Raw genomic sequence first — 22,142 nt, 5'->3', positions numbered from 1 at the left:
TTGGGCCATTTAAAGTTCACAGAGGAGGGGAGAGGACAAGCCTTCTTGAGAAATTTGGGCTCTAAGAAATAGGCTTATAGGTCAGTATTATTAGGGGACAAAGGATAAGGAAGAGAAAGAAATGCAGATTGCTTCTGAGCAAGGCCAGTTTTCTCATTTCCTCTTCCCCTTTCTAAGGGGGACTACAATGCTGACATCTTCTAGAAATGTACTGATAATAGACAGAGCTGCAGTCACTCATTTCCTCCCGCTGGTTTGAATTCACTGGGCAGCATCAGCAGCTAGAGGTTGTAATTCTGGGTCAGCTTTCAAAACCCCTCAGGGGCAAAGCTGCCCTTCAGCACCTGGGCCAGTGAAGAGTCTGGGGCCCTCTACAGTCCCTCCCCTCAGAATGAGGCTTCCCTCTGCACCCACCTCCGTGGGGAAACAGGCAGCCAATAAGATAACAGGGCACGAGAAGAAGAGCTCAAAATCCAAAGAAATAGGAGTCAGCACCTACAGGACGCTATGTGTCCTGTGGCAGAGACGGAGAAGGGTGTGTGTGTGGTCACGTGTCCTGTTCCTGCAGAACCAGGGGAAGCACTCAGGAAAGGTCAGAGGCCAAGTGCCACTCCCAGCAGCCAGAAAGCTGGGGTTTTCTATCTCTGACTCTGGGCAGGGGGTGGGGGTGGTGGAGGGGTGCAGGGGGTGCTGGATACGTGTGTGTGTGTGTGTGTGTGTGTAGGTTATGCGGTTTCAGTCAGCTTTCCCTATCTGAGAAGGGATGCTTGCTGCTTTGCTCTTGTGAATTCCCCCACACCTCGCCCAGGGACTAGCTCTAGTCATCCACCTGGGTATTACACTGGTTAGCCTCAAGTGTGTGAGCAGGTACACAGGCCAGGCTCTGGGGTGGCCACCTGACAGCTGTGAGCACATCCGATGCACCTGTGTGCAGGGCTGGGAGCGTCCAGGAAGGCGCATGTGTGCTGACGGCGTGTGTCCCACCTCTCTGGATTTTGGTGGCTGAGGGATGACAGAGTTGGGGTTAACTCCAAGGCACTGATTCTACAGTGGCAGTGGTGGGAGACAATTCACAGAAACCACACAGATTTGGAGAAGGGCTGTGCATCTAGAAAGACATACAGGGAAGGGTGGACTAGCACCCACCCATACATTACAAATACTAGGGTGTGGATGGGAAAATAGCACCCACAAGAGAACAAGAGAAGAGACAGCCGGGACAGCTGGAAAACGCGTTCCAGGCCGAGGCACAGAGCAGGGGTTACTGTCAGAGCCCAGCAGGGTGGGAACAGTGATTTTTAAGCCACCAAACGCTCTTAGCAAACAGGCCCATGAAATTCAGCTGCTTCCTCCCTCTGAACAAGAAAGGAACAGCCCATTGCATGAGACAGTCACTGTTTCTGCTCATCCGAAGAGCAGTGCTTTGACATCCATTGTCATCGTGTGACAGCTGAGACAGGGCTCATGAGGAATACGGACAACTAATTAAAGTCATATAAAGAGACTGTCTCAGAGTCAAGTGCAGCACTTAGACCATCTGCACGCAACTGCAGAAAAGGGGATGATGAAGAGAAGCTGAGCAGAAACACAGTGAAAGAGAAATCTGTGCCTAAGGACCCTTGAGCACACTAAGGACATTTTCTAAACACCTGACCAGCCCTGGGCATCTTAGGAGGCATGGAAAGGAGTCTGTCCTCTGGGACTTGCATTTTAAGATAAAAAGAGAAAAAAGTATCTGAGCAGAAAGAACATTGAACAAGATTGCAAGTGGAGGTGGTTCTGGGTTACATGCATCTGCAAGTCACAGGATTACTGCTAACTGAAGAAAATACATTTACCAAGGAGAAAAGGAGAAAGGCGAAGTAATTCCATGCAGATGATAGATATTGGGCCCCACTGGCCTGAAAGGTTCTGGTTTTAGATTCCCTGAAATTGCATCTTTTTCTTTTTCTTTTTTGAGACGGAGTCTTGCTCTGCTGCTCAGGCTGGAGTCCAGTGGCGTGATCTTGGCTCACTGCAACCTCCGCCTCCTGGGTTCAAGTGATTCTCCTGCCTCCGCTTCCCCAGTAGCTGGGATTACAGGCACCCACCACCATGCCTGGCTAATTTTTGTATTTTTAGTGGAGACAGGGTTTCACCATGTTGGCCAGACTGGTCTCAAACTCCTGACCTCAAGTGATCCACCCACCTTGGCCTCCCAAAATGCTGGGATTACAGGTGTGAGCCACCATTTCCCTTCCTACGAGGAACCAGAGGCCTGCTCTGTTGGGAAAGAGATGAAGGGCCAGGTACTGTGGCTTTCCCCAGGGTCCAGAGACAAAGGGAGTGGCCTGAGGGACAGTGCCAACCGAGGTCACCGGCCAGGCCCTGGCCAGTGGGCTCGGCTGGCCTGGAGGGTAGTGGGAAAACACGTCACGAAGCATGCACTTACTTTTCACGTGGGTAGCAAGAGACAGAAACAAATTTTCCACGGACTTATTAAATCCTCTAAACTGACCAAATTCCTGTAACTAAAACAGAGACAGAAGGAGAGAATGAGAATTATGCTTGATGACTTGTGTTTGCCTCAGTAGTGTCCAGGCTGCCATTCCCAAAACACTGGCATGTGGGTGTGTGCGCATGAGTGTGGGCTGGTGCTGGGGTGCAGGTGGGCGCGGGTGTGTGTGTGCAGGCCTGGAGGTGGACAGCACTCTTCCCGAGGGGTAGGCATCCTCTTTATTCAGCGTCTCTCCCTACTTTTAATATTCACATTGAAGGAGCATTATCAGCGGGTTGTTGACAAGATGACAAGTACCCCTGGGAAATGATGACTGGCATTTCATTGGCTCAAAGACTGGACTCAAGTAAATTACTGCTTGTTTAACCTCTTTTCTCCAATGGCCCCACCCCAACTCCATGCAGAAGGGATGTCAACAGTGGCAGAATGCGGGTGGCACAGGGGATGAAGATGGTAAAAGCTACAAGGTGACCAGCCGAGAGCTGAGAGGCTCCACTTCCCAATGCAGAAGAGAAGGAAAAAAAGATAAAACACAGAAAGGAGTTCACTTCCTTCTCCAAGTCTCATTCATTCATCCACCCATCCACCCATCTAGCCAGCAAACATCCATCCATCATACATTACCACCCATCCAATCATCCATCTGTCCAATAAATACATCTTGAGCACATAGGTACTGGAATGACTCTGGAGAATTTGAAATTTCAAGGAGAAAGTAGAGCAGGATTTTGAAGGTCACCCCAGAGTCTCAGTTTGAAACTGAAAAAGAGGCCAGGCGCGGTGGCTCACACCTGTAATCCCAGCACTTTGGGAGCCCGAGGCGGGCGGATCACAAGGTCAGGGGATCGAGACCATCCTGGCTAACACGGTGAAACCCCGTCTCTACTAAAAATACAAAAAAAATTAGCCAGGCGTGGTGGCGGGCTCCTGTAGTCCCAGCTACTCGGGAGGCTGAGGCAGGAGAATGGCATGAACCCGGGAGGCGGAGCTTACAGTGAGCCGAGATCACGCCACTGCACTCCAACCTGGGTGACAGAGCGAGACTCCGTCTCAAGAAAAAAAAAAAAAAAAAAAAGGAAAAAGAAATTGAAAAAGAATGTATGTGATTATTCTCTCTTATCAGCATTATATATTTTTGGGTTTGGATCATAATCTCACAGACACAGTCTCAAATGCCATAATCCTAAATGTTGAAAGATCAAAATCCCTAAAGTCTAAATCCCTAAAGATTAAAATCCCTGAAGTCTAAATCCCTAACATCTAAAATCCCCAAAATCACAATTATGGGATAGTTGTATCATGTTAGGGGGACCTATTACCTTGTTACTGCCTTTATTAAATTAAGTATGACTTCAGGAGAGCCTATGGGTACCAGTTTGACAAGGGGTGGACTCGTGGACTTAATTAATTAATGACACCTTAATTGTAGGCATCCACTTGACCAGCTTCAGGAATACCTAGAAGCCTGGTAAAGCATTATTCTGGGTGTGTATGTGAGGGTGTTTCCAGAGGAGATCAGTGTGTGAGTCTGAGTGGATTAGGTTAGAAAGATCTGCCCTCAATATTGGCAGGCACCATCCACTCAACCAGGGGCCCAAGGAGAACAAATACAGCAAGTGAATTGGTCTCTGAGAGCTGGAACAGACTTTTCTCCTGCTGCCTTGGACATCAGAACCCAGGCTGATTGGCCATTGGACTCCAGGACTTAGACCAGAGGCTCCCTGGGTCCTGAGGCTTTCAGCTTTGAACTGAGAGTTACATTGTCAGAGGTAGGTGAACCAGAGCAAGTCCATCTTGAATAGGGGCTGGGTAAAATGAGGCTGAGACCTACTGGGCTGCATTCCCAGATGGTGAAGGCATTCTAAGTCACAGGATGAGACAGGAGGTCAGCACAATACACAGGTCATAAAGATCTTGCTGATAAAACAGGTTGCAGTAAAGAAGACGGCTAAAATCCACCAAAACCAAGATGGCAACAAGAGTGACCTCTGGTCATCCTCACCGCTACACTCCCACCAGTGCCATGATAGTTTACAAATGCCATGGCAACATCAGGAAGTTACCCTACATGGTCTAAAAAGGGCATGAATAATCCACCCCTTGTTGAGCATATCATTGAGAAATAACCATAAAAATGGGCAACCAGCAGCCCTCAGGGCTGTTCGGTCTATGGAGTAGCCATTCTTTATTCCCTTACTTTCCTAATAAACTTGCTTTCACTTTACTCTATGGACTCGCCCTGCATTCTTTCTTCCGCGAGATCCAAGAACCGTCTCTTGGGGTCTGTTTCCTGTAAGAACACCATCCGCTTTCCTGGTGCTGACACCTTGGGACTTGGCTGAGTCACGCTACTGGTATCCCAGGGTCTCCAGTTTGCAGATGGCCTGTGGAGAGACTTCTCAGCTGCCGTGATCACGTGAGCCAATTCCCCTAGTAAGACTCCTCTCATGTATCTATATACATATCCTATTGGCTGTGTCTATCTGGAGAACCCTAATACAGATTTGGTATTGAGGAAGCCACCTATCATTCCTTCTTATTGTATTCCTTACAACACAACAGAAGAGATCTGTGAAACGGTTCCTTCACCAAAAAGCCTGTGATATGAGTATAAGGTTATTTAATAATGAATGGCAAAAGTTTAAAAGCTAATTAGTATTGGTGTTGCAAAAGGAGGAAATGGCTTAATTGCAACGATTGAGCAAGAACCAGCCTTTCAAATGGACAGCATGTGCTTACAAAATGCGCAGACCTGGCAGGGCAAGGTGGCTCATGCCTGTAACCCCAGCACTTTGGGAGGCCGAGGTGGGCAGATCACGAACTCAGGAGGTCAAGAGCAGACTGGCCAATAGTGAAACCCCGTTTCTACTAAAGATACAAAACAAATTAGCTGGGCCTGGTGGTGCATGCCTGTAATCCCAGCTACTCAGGAGGTGGAGTCAGGAGAATCGCTTGAACCCGGGAGGTAGAGGGTGTAATGAGCCAAGATCACGCGATTGCACTCCAGCCTGGACAAGAGTGAAACTCCATCTCAAAAAAAAAAAAAAAAAAAAAAAAAAAGCTTAGACCACAACCACTCTCCAAATACAAGTGGAGCAAGTGTTTCAAAGATCTTAGAAGTAAAAACACAGGCAAAAAAAATACAAGAAATCTCCCCTGCCAAATTAGTTTAGTTGTGTATGAATTCTGCCCCTTCACACACAGCACAGTTTGCTATGCCGTGTAGTTCATGTTCGCATCATTTCCCATGCTGGAGGTAAAAACTGCAGAGAATTTTAGAGAGTTTTAATCTGTGTTATGCATTTTTTTTGAAAATTGACTCCATGCTTCGAAGTACGTCATCACACCATGACTTCGACGTGTACATAAAAATGTTGATATTTCCTAAGTGAAGAGATCTCCTTTTTGTACATCTGTATTTGCAAAAGATAAAATTTCTTGAGATCTCAGCTGTTTGGGTGACTGTATATGCAATGGTGACCCATGGCAGTTTTTGATCCATCTCGTCAAATGACTGTTTGAAAAATACTATTGTTCATGACAACATTTCAGTTACAAAGCTGGATGCACACAATACCAGCCATAGTAATATGTATTTCTACATTTCCCTTTCTGATGTATTTCTTTATGAATATGGTTCATCTGTTCATAATTATTATACCCATGCGACTGTCATTAGTATATCTGAGTGTTTATGCTTGCAAAAATATGCACACTGTTTTTGCCTATTTATTGTGTAAAGTGGCCAATGAAGTGTTCTGTCATGGTTTTTGTTTTTAGTTTGTTTAGACACAGTCTCGCTCTGTTGCCCAGGCTGGAATGCAGTGGCGCAATCATGGCTCACTGCAGCCTTGGCCTCCTGGGCTCAAGGGATCCTCCTCCCTCAGCCTCCTGAGTAGCTGAGCCTACAGGCATGTGGTACCACATCCAGCTAATTATTTTATTTTTTGTAGAGATGGGGTCTTGCTATGTTGCCCAGGCTATTGCCATGTTTTTATATGTTTCTCAAATCCCCTTTAAAACTTTTAAATAAATTTCTTCAAAATCATTTTTAGATTTTCTAGAATTGTACTTTTGGGATTTTGATATTTCAGGATTCCAGCATTCAGGATGATGGCACTCGGGACTATGTCTTCTGGGATTATGCTCAGCTCCCATATTCTCCCATATATACCTGCTCCCTTTAATTTATAGAATAATGAAGATAACCAAGACAATATATTTCCATGGCACTTTACAGTTTTCCAAGTACCAACATACACATTGTTAATTTCTCACAACAGCCATGGGAGGCAAGCCAGACAAATATAGACGCTCCCCGACTTACAATGGTAGGACTTACAATTTTCTGACTTGATGATGGTGTGAGAGCAATATATATTCAGTAGAAACCGTACTTTGCATTTTGATCTTTTCTATTTTGTATTATTAATAACATTTTTATTATTATAACATAGGCTTTGCATTAAATGATTCTGCCCAACTGTAGGCTAACACAAGTGTTTGGAGCACATTTAAGGCAGGCTATGCTATGCTATGATGTTTGGTAGGTTAGGTGTATATTAAATACAATTTTTTTTTTTTTTTGAGATGGAGTCTTGCTCTGTTGCCCAGGCTGGAGGGCAGTGGCACTTGGCTCACTGCAACCTCCACCTCTGAGGCTCAAGCAATTCTCCTGCCTCAGCCTCCAGAGTAGCTGGGACTACAGGTGCCTGCCACCATGCCCAGCTCATTTTTGTATTTTTAGTAGAGACAGGGTTTCACCATGTTGGCCAGGCTGGTCTTGAACTCCTAGCCTCAAGTGACCCATCTCGGCCTCCCAAAGTGCTGGCGTGAGCCACCGCGCCTAGCTAAATATATTTTTGACTTACAATATTTTCAATTTACTATGGGTGTATTGGGACATAACACCATCATAAGTCAAGCAGCACCTGTATAATTATTTCCACCTCTCAGGTGGGAAACCCAGGTAACTGCCCCAAGATCACACAGCTAATTTCTTTGGACAGAAATGGTGCTGGTCCACTGTACATTAGAGGCTGCAAACACTCAAAAGAGACACTCCCACTCTCACACACACGTTAACCAATCTTATTTCCCCTTAGACCCCAGAGACTCTACACACTCGCCCAGCACAGAGCAGAGTTGGGGAAGAGGGCCGATGCCATGCCAAGAGTAAAGAGACCTCGGGTGCAGGCAGAAGGGGTCACTGATGACACAGAGGGTCCCGCGACCAGAATGAGGAGAGAAGCTCTGCCCAGCCTTGAGGGCCCTTGCTCCCCGCCCTGCTTTGTGACCTGCTCCAGGCACAGTCAGAACCCTTTGCTGGGAGGTTCGGTGCCCAGCCTCAGCCTCAAAAGCTCCCCTGCTTCCTCTCCTTCTATCCCCTAACCCCTACTAGAGAAGTGCCCAGAATGGATACATTACCCTGCCAGGACTGCGGCTGCACTGGCTCTCGCTGACAGGAGGTGGAGTAGGAGGAACCACAGAAATTTTGCTGCCAAGGAAAATACAGGAATAAGAAATGGGTTGTGAACCATGCAAGTCGTTAGTTTTACAAATACACAAAATGTGCCATTATTCTATAATTCTAGTTCTCTGCCTTTTTTTAAAACTGCCTCACTTTTTGGAAAAATAGCCAGCAGTCCTGCTTGGACCTGCTGCTCTATGAGGGGCATGATTTCCTGGTATCTATATGAGGGCGATGCTGCCTAAAGCCTGGGTACTCCACCCCGCTCAGTCACATGTTCTGAAACGGCCTGGGGGCTCCGGCCTGGACCTGCCACCCGGCTCCGGGGAAACCCCTGGCTCCCATTTGCGCTCCCGTGTTCTCTTAGCACAAACCACACCGGCAGAAGCGCCAAAAATGTTGTGGATGTGAGAATCAACCACGAAGCAAACTGGAAGCTTGTGCTAAAAGAAATGGGAAAGAAAAGGGGAGGAAAAAAATGAAAAAGTCTCGATATTGGAAAATTTCACCATGGGCCAAACAAAATAGCAGCTGGTGGGGAGCTTTCAGAAACACTTTAATAAATTAAGTGTAATCAGGTGTGTGAATTATGGCTAGCTTCACGACGGCTCAGTTTTTAGAATTTTGCGCAAAGAAGTTCACATCTCTCCGGCCATTATCCAATTCTATCAATGTTTATTCCACCAATATCTCTAACACGCCAGGCGCTGGGTAAGGTGTTAGAGATAGGTATGAGAAATCAAACCGAACGCTTGCTTTAGAATTTCACTTAAGTGCAATTAAACATCATATTTAGTTTCCTTATAACACTTCAGGAGAATTTAAGAAGTAGAGCTGAATGTTTAGTGAGAAAGTACTACGCTAGCTAGAAGGTTTCTCATGAGAATCTGGAAACATCTCTGCTTTAATCTTTTCCAGGAACTTTATCTTTAAAAGAAAAAAAAAAAAAAAAAGAGTCACATTCCAAAGCAGTGACATGTGAAAGTCAAGAGACGTATAAGTTCTTGCAGAGTGTCCTCTGCGCTCCTGCCCTGGAGGGCCTGGGACGGTCTGTCCTTTGTAACACTCACCTCAGCTTCTGATAAGATTGCAAGAGCTGCCCTCCAACTGTCTCATGTTTGCCTGCAAGAGATATCCACAGAGGGCGTTTATTATTAAGAATAGCACTTAGCTGATATAAATACAGGAAATAGTAGATTAAAATTATTTTCTCTAGTATCATTTCTTGTGATTAAAAAGTAAGAGATCATTTTGAGGTGATAGAAATGTTCCAAAATTAGAGTGTAGAGATGGTTGTATAGCTTTGTAAATGTACTCAAAATCATTGCATTGTACACTGAAAAGATACATTTTATGTTATGGAAATTATACTCCCCTAAAGTCATTTAAAGATACACACACATTATGAAACCATAATTGTTGGGAATGACTACTTTTATTAAAAGTTCATATTGGATTAGATTTTCTAAATCTTCCATTCGTCCTTTGGAAACATTTCATAATGGAATGAACCTTTGGAAACATTTCATAATGGAATGAATCTATTCCCGTAAGCTTGCCTTGTGATGAAGATTAAAGTAATCTTTTAAAAACTGTAATCTACTTATTTCTAGTTATAGAGGCTAATAATTTCCTAAATAAGACTGCATCTGATATAATACTCTTTTTGTTTCAAGAAAATACGTTTTTATGATGTGTTAAGACCCCAGAAATAAAACTCAGCATGTTTCCAGTTCTGTGAACACAGTGTTCCCTGGCCAAATGCATAGGAAGAGGCCAGTCCTCACCCAGCAGGGGGCTGGGAAGCAGCATTCTCCTGCTAAGGGAGGTTCCCAGAGGGCTCCACTCTGCCCAGTACACAGACCAGAACACCAGGCCTGCCACCCTGGGAGGCAGTCTAGCTCCTGTGCCAATGCTTGGGGGATTTTAGCCATTCCAAAAAAAAACATTTACATATGGAAACATCGCTTCCATAAGACCCACTGAAGGACACGGACAGTAAGAAAATCAGATGGGCTGGCCATTGGGAGGGCAAATAGCATCTGATGTTAAGCTCTCAACACCAAGCCCCAAGCCTCAAAGGAAGAAGGCAGCCCCTAGGTCGGGGTCCTTAGCCAGGCTGGCCATAGGGAGTGCAGGAGTCTTTGAAATCATGGCTAAAGTTCTGAGTCCACCTGCCTGTGTGCATTTTCTGGAGTTCATATGGGGGACATCTGGCTTTCACAGGATTCTATAAGGCACCTGTGACCCTTCCCCTCCCCATTAAGAAATACTTCTCTAAGACAGAACGAAAAGGTACAATACAGCCTTACCTGAAGCCCGAGCACTCAACTAGTCGGACCAGCTGGTCATGGACCAAAGCTGGCACCTGTAGGAGCCCCCTAAGAGAAAACATCCAGGTCCAAGCAAAAAAAGAGACAGCCTGACTGCAGTGTGCTGGCCATGGAAGCAAGAAGAAAAACAGCCACGCTGCTCATCCTGCCCATCCTGGGGCGAGCATAGACCTGGGAGACAGCCAGCGCACAGCAGTCTGCCGGCAGCAATATACCACAGGCTGCTCCTGTCTCTGGGTCCACCTGCCCCATGTGGCCTTACAGCCTTCACTGTCACCCTGTCCCTGGGTCCTCCATGCCCTACATGGCCTTACAGCCCTCACCTATCACCCTGTCCCCAGGTCTATGTGACCTTACATCCCTGTCACCCTGTTCCCAGGTCTGTGTGACCTTACAGCCCTCACCGTCACCCTGTCCCCAGGTCTACGTGACCTTACAGCCCTCACTGTCACCCTGCCCTGAGTCCCTCCTGCTCTACGTGACCTTCCAGACCTCACCTGTCACCCTGCCTCCAGGTCCCCCCCGCTGCTCTATGTGACCTTACAGCCCTCAGTGTTACCCTGCCCCGGGTTCCTCCTGTCCTACGTGGCCTTACAGCCCTCACTGTCACCCTGTCGCCAGGTCCCTCCTGCCCTTCGTGGCCTTACAGCCCTGTCACCCTGTCCCCAGGTCCCTCCTGCCCTTCGTGGCCTTACAGCTCTGTCACCCTGTCCCCAGGTCCCTCCTGCCCTTCGTGGCCTTACAGCCCTCAGTCACCCTGCCCCGGGTCCCTCCTGCCCTATGTGGCCTTACAGCCCTCACTGTCACTCTGTCCCTGGTTGTGGCAACAGCATCCTGAGGCACAGTCACCAAAAAGCCACATCCCTCTTGGAGAATCCAAGGCTATCACACTATGGCCTGGAGCCCTTCAGTGACTCCCTATAGCGCGGCCTGAAGTCCAGGCCCACGTGGCCTCCGCGGTACCCCACCCTGCGGGGTCACCCCTCCGCCTGCAGGCCTTGCCCTTTCACTCCAGCAAACCAATTGTCCCTTATTGCCCTGCCTACCCGGTGAGGCCGGCCCTGCCTGCACGATTACTGTCACCCCCACCTCCTCTCCTCGTGCTATCCCCCGCGGGCAGTTCTACCTCAGGTCCACATCTCAGACCCCAGCTAGGAAACCTCCGCTTCGGCGCAGGTCACAAATGCCCCGCGTCCCCGATGCAGCTCCTGCACGGCCCGGGCGTGTGCTTGGCTCTCTGCTGACCCCTGCCGGCTGCAGCGACGCGGGGCACAGGCGGGGCCTGGGTCAAGGCTGGAGAGGGAACTTTGCGCTCTGCTGGCCCTGGGGAGGGGCCTGTCACAGCTGCTCAATTCCGCCCTATGACAGCAGCCACAGACAGTAATAAAGGGCAGGCGTGCCCGTTCCCACGAAACTTCACGGGCACTGAAATTTGAATGTGTCACAAAGATTATTCTTTTGATTTTTTTTTTAACCATTTAAAAATGTGAAACCCGGCCAGGTGCGGTGGCTCACATCTGTAAACCCAGCACTTTGGGAGGCTGAGGCAGGCGGATCACTTGAGGCCAGGAGTTCGAGAGCAGTCTGGCCAACATGATGAAACCTCGTCTCTACTAAAAATACAAAAATTCGCCTATCCGGGCGTGGGAGCACACGCTTGTAATCGCAGCTACTCGGGAGGCTGAACTCAAGAGGCAAAGGTTGCAGTGAGCCCAGATTACACCACTGCACTCCAGCCTGGGAGACAGAACGAGACTCCATCTCAAAATAATAATAATGATGATGATGATGTAAAACCCACTCTTGGCTCACAGGACATATGAAAACATGCAGGGGGACCTGCAGGTCCCAGTCTGCCCCCTGCCCTCACTGCCCCAGTTGTGGGCTGTTGCTCTAGGCAGGGCAGGGGTTGCTAGAGACACAGAGCGCCAGGCAGGCTCCAGCCTGCAGAGCCCCAATCCATTGGAACAAGACCCAGGCAGATTTGAGAACTCAAGGAAGTTGGCGCAGCACTGCCCTGTGTGGCTTTTACCAGCCCACTATTGACTGTCATTTCACTTCTTCTCTTTGATTCCTCAGCTGTTTCTTCCTAGAAGCTTCCGTAAAGAGCCCTGAATTTTGACCTCTTGTTAACATGTCAGTATTCGTGCAAGGAGCTGTGAGATGCTCACAGACAGACATCCCTCGAGAGGCAGGTGTTTTGGATCAAGGGCCCCCACCACTCCGCCCTGTCTGGCTGGCTAGTGACTTTAGCAGGGATACCCGTCTTTGCCAGGGACAGGAACAGCTGCGGGCCAGGGCCCAGATCTGAGGCTGCCAGGGCTCGTCTCAGGCACACGGCTGGTTGGCAGCCGCGTCTGCCAGGCACGGCACGGAGGATTTTGCACACATTTGCTGCTCGGGTGGTTGCCAGGTGTCATCCCAATTTTTCTTTCTTTTTTTTTTTTTTTAAGACAGAGTCTCGCTCTGTCACCCAGGCTGGAGTGCAGTGGCATGATCTTGGCTCACTGCAACCTCCGCCTCCTGGGTTTGAGTGATTCTCCTGCCTCAGCCTCCTGAGTAGCTGGGACTACAGGCGCCCGCCACCACACCTGGCTAATTTTTTGTATTTTTAGTAGAGACACGGTTTCACCGTGTTAGCCAGGATGGTCTCAATCTCCTGACCTCATGATTCGCCCACCTTGGCCTCCCAAAGTGCTGGGATTACAGGCATGAGCCACCGCGCCCGGCCCCCAGTGTTATAAATGAAAAGCGAGGCTCAGGGATGTGGTGTCATGGGCCCAAAGTCGCAACGTCTACAAGTGACGAAGCTGGATTTTGCACCACAACTTGCCTAAAAAGCCTGCAGAAAGTCAGAAAGTGTACAAATATAACTTAGGGTGGCGAGGGGGTGGGGACAAGACCAAAACAGGGATAGCCAAGGGCTGTACAGACACAGAGTCACTGCTCTGCTTGTTTGAACATTTTCCTAATACAAAGCCAGGGGGAAAACAACCACCTGGAAACCAACAACCACGTCCCAGAAAGCTGAGTAACTTTTTTTCCCCCTCTTGTTTTTGAGACAGGGTTTTACTCTGTCACTCAGGCTGGAGTGCAGTGCTGTGATCACAGCTCACTGTAGCCTCTCATTCCAGGGCTCAAGTGATCCTCCCACCTCAGCCTCCTCCAGGAGGCAGAAGGGACCACTCGAGGCCAGGAGTTTGAGACCAGCCTGGGTAACTTAGTGAGACTACATCCTACAAAAAAAAAAAAAAAAATTTTTTTTTTTTTTTTTTTTTTTTTTGAGACAGAGTTTCACTCTTGTTGCCCAGGCTGGAGTACAATAGCATGATCTCGGTTCACTGCAACCTCCGCCTCCCGGGGTTCAAGCGATTCTCCTGCCTCAGCCTCCCAAGTAGCTGGGATTACAGGTGTGAGTTACCAAGCCCGGCTAATTTTTTTTCTACAAAAAAATTTTAAAATGAGCTGGGCATGGTGGCATGTACCTGCGGTAATCCTCCCATCCAGCTACTCAGGAGGCTGAGGTGGGAGGATTGCTTGAGCCCAGGAGTGAGAGGCTACAGTGAGCTACAATTGCAGCACTGCACTCCAGCCTGACTGACAGAGTAAAACCCTGTCTCAAAAACAAGAGGGGAAGGGGGAATCTAGACACACAGGCAGATGTGCACAGAGGGGAGACAATGTGGAGACAGCCCCGTGACCATCGGGGCAGAGACTGGGGTAGTTGCTGAGACCCACTAGAAGCAGGAAGAGGGAGGCAGGTTCTGCCCCAGCACCAGCAGAGGAAGCATGGCCCCACTGACACCTCAATATCGGCCTCCCAGCCTTCAGAACTGGGAGAGGATACATTTCTGTCGTTGGAAGATCCCCAGGTTGTGGCACTCTGTTACTGCAGCCCCAGGAGGCAAATCCAGAGGCCGCGGGTGCTTGAGTGACTTTCTGCCTCTCCACTGTCCCTTTCTACCACCCCCATCCCCTTTGCTCAGCCCCAGTCAAACAGAGCCTCCCAGCTGCCCATGCCCACTCTAGGCCTTGTGCCTGTCCCCACGCCTCCTCCCCACTAGACAGCTCTTCATCTACACCCCAGCTCACACTCCTCCATGACCCTCTCCCCACGCCTCCTCCCCCTTAGACAGCCCTTCATCTACACCCCAGCTCACACTCCTCCATGACCCTCTCCCCACGGCTCCTCCCCCTTAGACAGCCCTTCATCTACACCCCAGCTCACACTCCTCCATGACCCTCTTCCCACAGCTCCTTCCCACATGAGAGCCCTTTATCTACACCCCAGCTCACACTCCTCCATGACCCTCTTCCCACAGCTCCTTCCCACATGAGAGCCCTTCATCTACACCCCAGCTCACACTCCTCATGACCCTCTTCCCATGGCTCCTCCCCCTTAAATAGCCCTTCATCTACACCCCAGCTCACACTCCTCCATGACCCTCTCCCCACGGCTCCTCCCCACTAGACAGTCTTTCATCTACACCCCAGCTCACACTCCTTCATCTACCCCCAGCTCACACTCCTTCATCTACACCCCAGCTCACACTCCTTCATCTACCCGCCAGCTCACACTCCTTCATCTACCCCCAGCTCACACTCCTTCATCTACACCCCAGCTCACACTCCTTCATCTACACCCCAGCTCACACTCCTTCATCTACACCCCAGCTCACACTCCTTCATCTACCCCCAGCTCACACTCCTTCATCTACACCCCAGCTCACACTCCTTCATCTACCCCCAACTCACACTCCTTCATCTACACCCCAGCTCACACTCCTTCATCTACACCCCAGCTCACACTCCTTCATCTACCCCCAGCTCACACTCCTTCATCTACACCCCAGCTCACACTCCTTCATCTACACCCCAGCTCACACTCCTTCATCTACCCCCAGCTCACACTCCTTCATCTACACCCCAGCTCACACTCCTTCATCTACCCGCCAGCTCACACTCCTTCATCTACACCCCAGCTCACACTCCTTCATCTACCCCCAGCTCACACTCCTTCATCTACACCCCAGCTCACACTCCTTCATCTACCCGCCAGCTCACACTCCTTCATCTACACCCCAGCTCACACTCCTTCATCTACCCCCAGCTCACACTCCTTCATCTACACCCCAGCTCACACTCCTTCATCTACCCCCAACTCACACTCCTTCATCTACACCCCAGCTCACACTCCTTCATCTACACCCCAGCTCACACTCCTTCATCTACACCCCAGCTCACACTCCTTCATCTACCCCCCAGCTCACACTCCTCTATGACCCTCTCCCCATGGCTCCTCCCCCTTAGACAGCCCTTCATCTACACCCCAGGTCACACTCCTCCATGACCCTTCTAAGAGTTCATTCACAGGGATTCCATGACTGTCCTCGCCAGGCTGGTCCCATTGTAGTTACTGTGCACGCCTGCACTAAAACTCCTCTGACTCCTCTGTAATCAATATGCGTCTGTCTCTCCCCTAGAAGGTGAACTTTTTGAGGACATGGCCTCATCTTATGCATCTTGCTGTCCCCGGTACCCAGAAGAGGGCTTGCCATACAAGAGGTGATGGTTACAAATACAACAACAGGCCAGGTGTGGTGGCCTGTAATCCCAGCACTTTGGGAGGCCGAGGAGGGCGGATCACAAGGTCAGGAGATCAAGACCATCCTGGCTAACACAGTGAAACCCCGTCTCTACTAAAAGTACAAAACATTAGCTAGGCATGGTGGCAGGCACCTGTAGTCCCAGCTACTTGGGAGGCTGAGGCAGGAGAATGGTGTGAACCCAGGAGGCAGAGCTTGCAGTGAGCCAAGATCGCTCCACTGCACTCCAGCTTGGGTGACAGAGCGAGACTCCATCTCAAAATACATACATACAACATCAGTAGCAACCAACACTATTTTAACAATAGCAGGAAGCATTACTTCATTTGAACTGTACAACCAAATGTGTATTAACACAAGGTCATCAGTTTTGCACAACTTAGCTTACGTGTAGTGTAATTTCATTAATTCATTCACATTAAGTGCAATACACACAGGTACTTTGACAGAGATAAGAATAAGTGACACCAGATGTGGTGGCTCATACCTGTAATCCCAGCACTTTGGGAGGCTAAGGTGGGAGGACTGCTTGAGCCCAGGAGTTCAAGACCAGCCTGGGTAACATAGCAAGATCCCATCTCTACAAAATAAAATTTTTGTTTATTTATTTATTTATGAGACAGAGTTTTGCTCTTGTTGCCCAGGCTGGAGTGCAATGGCATGATCTCGGCTCACCACAACCTCCACCTCCCGGGTTCAAGCAATTCTCCTGCCTCAGCCTCCCGAGTAGCTGGGATTACAGGCATGCACCACCACGCCTGGCTAATTTTGTATTTCTTAGTAGAGAAGGGGTTTCTCCATGTTGTTCAGGCTGGTCTCGAACTTTTGACCTCAGGTGATCCGCCCACCTCGGCCTCCCAAAGTGCTGGGATTACAGGCATGAGCCACTGCGCCCAGCCTATTTAATTTTATTATTCTTTTTTTTGAGACAGAATCTCACTCCGTCACCCAGGCTGGAGTGCAGTGGCCCCATCCCAGCTCACTGCAACCTTCGCTCCCCTGGTTCAAGCAATTCTCCTACCTCAGGCTCCGAGTAGCTGGGATAACAGGTGCACACCACCTCGCCTGGTTAATTTTTGTATTTTTAGTAGAGCTGGGGTTTCACTATGTTGGCCAAGGTGGTCTCGAACTCCTGAACTCAAGTGAACCTCCTGCCTCAGCCTCCCAAAGTGCCGGGATTACACCACGCCTGGCCCAATTTTTAAAAAATAAATAATAATAAAAAAAGAATAAGTGAGTCACAACCTCTACCCACAGCAGGGCTGACAGCATCGTGAGGATTCACATAAACTACAGATTGAGGCAGCGGGGAGTCAAGAGCCACCACATGTGGCTCAAAAACCAGTCCTGCCCCTGAAGCTGGCATGTCTTTGACAAGTCATTATCCATCTACGAATCCATTTCTCAGCCTAGAAATAATAGGGATGAAGCAACTTATTTCAGCTACTGATACAAATCCCTATACATGGATGACCATCTCAAACTGGGCTCTGTCATGGTGTCAGTTGAGGATGCTAACCCCCAACCATGCCAGCACCCTGGACTGCAATTCCTGCAGCAGATGTGGGCCCTGTTGCTCCAACTCTTCTCTCGCGGGTGACTCGGTTCACAGGGAAAGAGGACACAGGGCAGACTCCCTGGAATGTCCCACAGCGACTCCATCAGCCCGCCAAGTCGTGTTGCCTGTAGCTGGCTGAGGGTTTTCAGGTCCTGAACTGCACCGTCAGTGTGGTTAGGCCCCTTACAAAGCAGGATCAGCAAATCCTCTCCTCCACTGAAAGGCCCCACAGCAGCCCTGTGTGCAGGTCATGCACACCCACACGGCATGGGTCACGCTGCGGCACCACAGACAGGCAGTCGGGGAAAGGCGGCCTTCCCTCTGGCCACCTCTCTGCTGGTGCCTGTGGAGTTGGAATAACATCCTGTGTAAGAAACTATACCCTGGAGTTCCAAGTGCCACCAAAGCAAAGCACACGTGGGGCTATCTACACGGAGCCTCCGTGGGAACTGGGCAAATGTGCTCCTTCCTCAAGAGGCCTCATGCCCACCCCCAGGAAATTTGTCATAATATATGGATCTTGTTAGAACAATACACTTTGCTGTATCTGACATAAACAATCATCACAATCAATACACAATATAAGGGGGTATTTGAACAATATCCCCTTATACGAGTGGCTCCCTTGTGCAGTGTCCGACCTGTGCTACTGTAAGTCACAGTCCTGAGGGTTGACCCACACTGAAGTTTGAGTTTTCTCCAAATGCTAAAGAAAGGTGAGCAAAACCAGGGGTTGGAGTGGGTGTTGGACAATACAGTTTTAAACCAATCTATAGTTCACATATTCAAAATGGAAAATGTCTCTAAAAGTTTGACCTAAAAAAATCCCTCAGCATGTAAAGAATCATGATATCCAGTCACAAATGGTTTTAGAACAGGAGTCCAGAGCCCTTTTTTTTTTTTTTTTTTTTTGAGACAGAGTCTCACTCTGTCACCCAGGCTGGAGTGCAGTGGTGTGATCTCGGCTCACTGCAGCCTCTGCCTCCTGTGTTCAAGCGATTCTCCTGCCTCAGCCTCCTGTGTAGCTGGGACTACAGGTACCCACCACCACGTCCAGCTAATTTTTGTATTTTTAGTAGAGATGGGATTTTACCATGTTGGCCAGGCTGGTCTCTAATTCCTGACCTCAAGTGATCTGCCCGCCTCTGCCTTCCAAAGTGCTGAGATTACAGTCGTGAGCCACCATGCCCAGCCCAGAGCCATTTTAAGCATATTTTAGTCCATAGGAAAATTTGAGCTAAGATAGCACTGGCTCCAAGCCACTGTTCCAGGACAAAAGAAGACACAGAGCAGGACTGTGAATCAGCAACCAGTGCCTTCCAGGGAGCAACAATTACTAATGGAAGATTTACAACCCTGTGGGCATGAAGCATCTCCCATCTGGCGTCCTTCTGCCACCAGACATTACTCTTCTGCTTAGTGACAGAAGAGAACAATACCTTTTCCCTTTAATGAAGCTACCCATGTCCTATCAGGCAGACACTCTGGGCAGTAAGTCTTCCACTGACATACGCTCAAAGCCAAGGGTGACCAGTTCAGGTTTGGTGAGTACCTGGGGCAAGAAGGTCTAAACTGCTTTTCAGCATCCTTTGGATTTTCTATTAAAAAAAAATGAATATAGGCTCTAGGAGCTCTCTATATATTCTAGATGTTAATCTCTTATCAGATATGTGATCTGAAAATATTTTCTCTCATTCTGCTGCTTACCTTTTTATTTTGTTAATAGTGTCGTTTGATGCACAAAAGTTTTTCATTTTGATGATGTCCAATTTTTCTATTTTTTAATTTGTTCCCTGTGCCTTTGCTGTCATAGCTAAGAAATCATTATCAGATCCAATGTCGTGAATCTTTCCCTGATTGATTGACTGATTTGAGACAGGGTCTTTGCTCCATCACCCAGGCTGGAGTGCAGTGGCACGATCTTGGCTCACTATAGGTTCAAACGATCCTCCCACCTCAGCCTCCCAAGCAGCTGGGACCACAGGCGTGGACCACCATGCTCAGCTAATTTTTTGGTTTTTTTTGTTTGTTTGTTTTTTTCGTAGAGATGGGGTTTCACCATGTTGTCTAGGCTGGTCTCGAACTCCCAGGTTCAAGCAATCTACCCACCTGGGCCTTTCAAAGTGCTGAAATTACAGGTGTAAGCCACCACGCCCAGCTTCCCCGTTTTATTCTAAGAAAACAAGAGCTCTTACCTTTAGGTCTTTGATGCATTTTGGGTTAATTTTTATGTATGTTGTTAGGTAAGGGTCTGGCTTACCGTATTTCACTTAGCACTTGCTAAGTGAAATAAGCCAACTTTTTTCTTTTGTAGGTGGATATCCAGCTTTCCCAGTGCCATTTGTTGAAAAAACTATCCTTTCCCTACTGGTCTTAGCACCCTTCTCAAAAATCATTTGACCATATGTGTATGGCTTTATTTCTAGGCTTTCTATTCTATTCCATTGGTCTATATGTCTGTCTTTATGTCAGTACCACACTGTTTTGGTTACTGTAGCTTTGTAGTAAGTTTTGAGATCTGGAAGCATGAGTCCTCCAGCTTTGTTCTTTTTTTTTTTTTTTTTAAAGAAACAAAACAATCCAATTAAAAAAAAGGCAAAGGACTTGAATAGGCATTTCTTCAAAAATGATGTACAAATGGCCAATAAGCACATGAAAATATGTTCAACATCACTAATTATTAGGGAAATGCAAATCAAAGCCACAAGAAGATACCACTTCACACCCATTAGGGTGGCTACTATCAAGAAAATATAAAATAAGTGTTATAAAAATAAGTGTTGGCCAGGTGTGGTGGCTCACGCCTGTAATCCCAGCACTTTTGGAGGCCAAGGCAGGTAGATCACGAAGTCAGGAGATGGAGACCATCCTGGCCAACATGGTGAAACCTCGTCTCTACTAAAATACAAAAAAAAAAAAAAAAAAGTCAGGCGTGGTGGCGTGCACCTGTAGTCCCAGCTACTCAGGAGGCCGAGACCCAGGAATCGCTTGAACCCCAGAGGCAGAAATTGCAGTGAGCCGAGATCACACCACTGCACTCCAGCCTGGCAACAGAGTGAGACTCCATCTCAAAAAAAAAAAAAAAAACTGTTAATAAGTGTTAGTGTGGATGTGAAAAAATTGGAACCCTTGTGCATCGCTAGTGGGGAAGTATAATGAAATAGGGCAGCAGATGCTGAAAATTCCATGGCAGTTCCTCAATAAATTAAACATAGAATTACCATTTGAACCAGTAATTCCACTTCTGAGTATAAACACAAAAGGATTTAAAGCAGGAACTCTAATAAATATTTGTACACCAGTGTTCCCAGCAGCATTATTCACAATGGTCAAGAGGTGGAAACAACCCAAATGTCCATCAGTGGAAGAGTGGATAAACAAAGCATGGCATGTCCATGACACAGAATATTATTCATCCACAAAAAGGAATGAAATTCTGATACATGCTCTACAACATGAATGAACCCTGAGGACATTTTGCTAAGTGAAATAAGCCAGACGCAAAAGAACAAATACATTATGATTCCACTTATATGTGGTACCTAGAGTAGTCAAATTCATAAAGACAGTGGGGGAAGGGAAGGATGGACAGTTATTGTTTAATAGGTACAGGGTTTCAATATAGCAGGATGAAAAAGCTCTAGAAACAGATGGTGGTGATGTTTGCACAACAATGCAAATATACTTAATGCCAATGAACTTAATGCTTAAAAGTGGCTAAAATGGCAAATTTTATATTGTGCATATTTTGCCACAATTTTAAAAATGAACATGGAGTTCATAAATTCAAAATTATTTCCTATTTAAGTGTATATGTGTCTGCTCTTTTAAAAAATTATTCATATGAAGAGGTAGTTTAACAGCAGCAAATTACTCCCTAAAAACTAGTCTAATGAGTAATTTTGTCTAAACATATGAACACATGAATCCTTCATTCAGAAATCCCTTCAGTTCAATTACTTCACCTTGGTTTCCATGCTGTTCATTGAAATAGGAAAAATAATGATGGTCATGAAAACGTTTTTGTATTTTATCAACTGATCTTCTAGAGTAGAGGTCAGCAAACTTTTTCTGTAAATTTTTTGGTAGAAAATTTCAGGCTTTGCCAGCCATAAGGTCTCTGCTGCTACTCAACCTGTTGCAAAAGCAGCCATAGATATAAGAATGAGTGAACATGGCCATGTTCCAATAAAACTTTATTTACAAAAGCAGTTGATGGGCCAGATTTGGCTTGCAGGCTGTTGTTTGCCAACTCCCAAAAGAGCAGGGAGTATTTAGTAAAATATTGACGAACCTGATAACCAGCCCACCTAATCATGGTTCTTCCTCCACTCCAAAAACAGTGAATCAAAACCCAGTGAAGCAAGTAAGTAGTGGAGTAGTCATGACAATTCAGGACCAAGAAGTAGGCTGCCTAAAGTGACCTCATTATCAAGGAGTGATGGACAGGGCTCAGAGGACATCAGGAGACACACAGACAAAGAAGCAGTCCTGGAAGGAATGCAAGTGCTCAGAAAGCATCGGGGAAACTCCAGTCATCCAGTTAAGATACTTGAGATACAAAAAATGCCTAGGTTAAATTCATGTATTCAAAGTGACTTGGACCTTCTAATCAATTCAATTTTTGAGTTGCTACTATGTGCAAAGCCAAAGGCGTCATGAAATCAAAAGTGAATAA

At 47.5% G+C, this 22,142-nt stretch overlaps 1 protein-coding gene across 2 annotated transcripts in view; it reads right to left on the bottom strand.

The window, feature by feature from the left end:
• Positions 1 to 22,142, bottom strand: part of SYTL3 (synaptotagmin like 3) — a 102,654-nt gene that overhangs the window by 47,013 nt on the left and 33,499 nt on the right. Inside the window, exons 4-6 of one of the 2 annotated variants that reach the window (XM_030809917.1) lie at positions 9,038 to 9,089; positions 7,925 to 7,994; positions 2,432 to 2,510 (exon numbers count right to left, since the gene is read on the bottom strand). In XM_030809917.1, coding sequence (XP_030665777.1) covers positions 2,432 to 2,510; positions 7,925 to 7,994; positions 9,038 to 9,089 — 201 coding nt within the window. The remainder of the gene's footprint in view (positions 1 to 2,431; positions 2,511 to 7,924; positions 7,995 to 9,037; positions 9,090 to 22,142) is intronic. The other variant, XM_030809918.1, reaches the window with a different exon arrangement.

This window comes from Nomascus leucogenys, chromosome 3, assembly GCF_006542625.1.
Source record: "Nomascus leucogenys isolate Asia chromosome 3, Asia_NLE_v1, whole genome shotgun sequence".
NCBI classification, from domain to species: domain Eukaryota; kingdom Metazoa; phylum Chordata; class Mammalia; order Primates; family Hylobatidae; genus Nomascus; species Nomascus leucogenys.
This window is presented reverse-complemented; position numbering and strand designations above follow the sequence as displayed.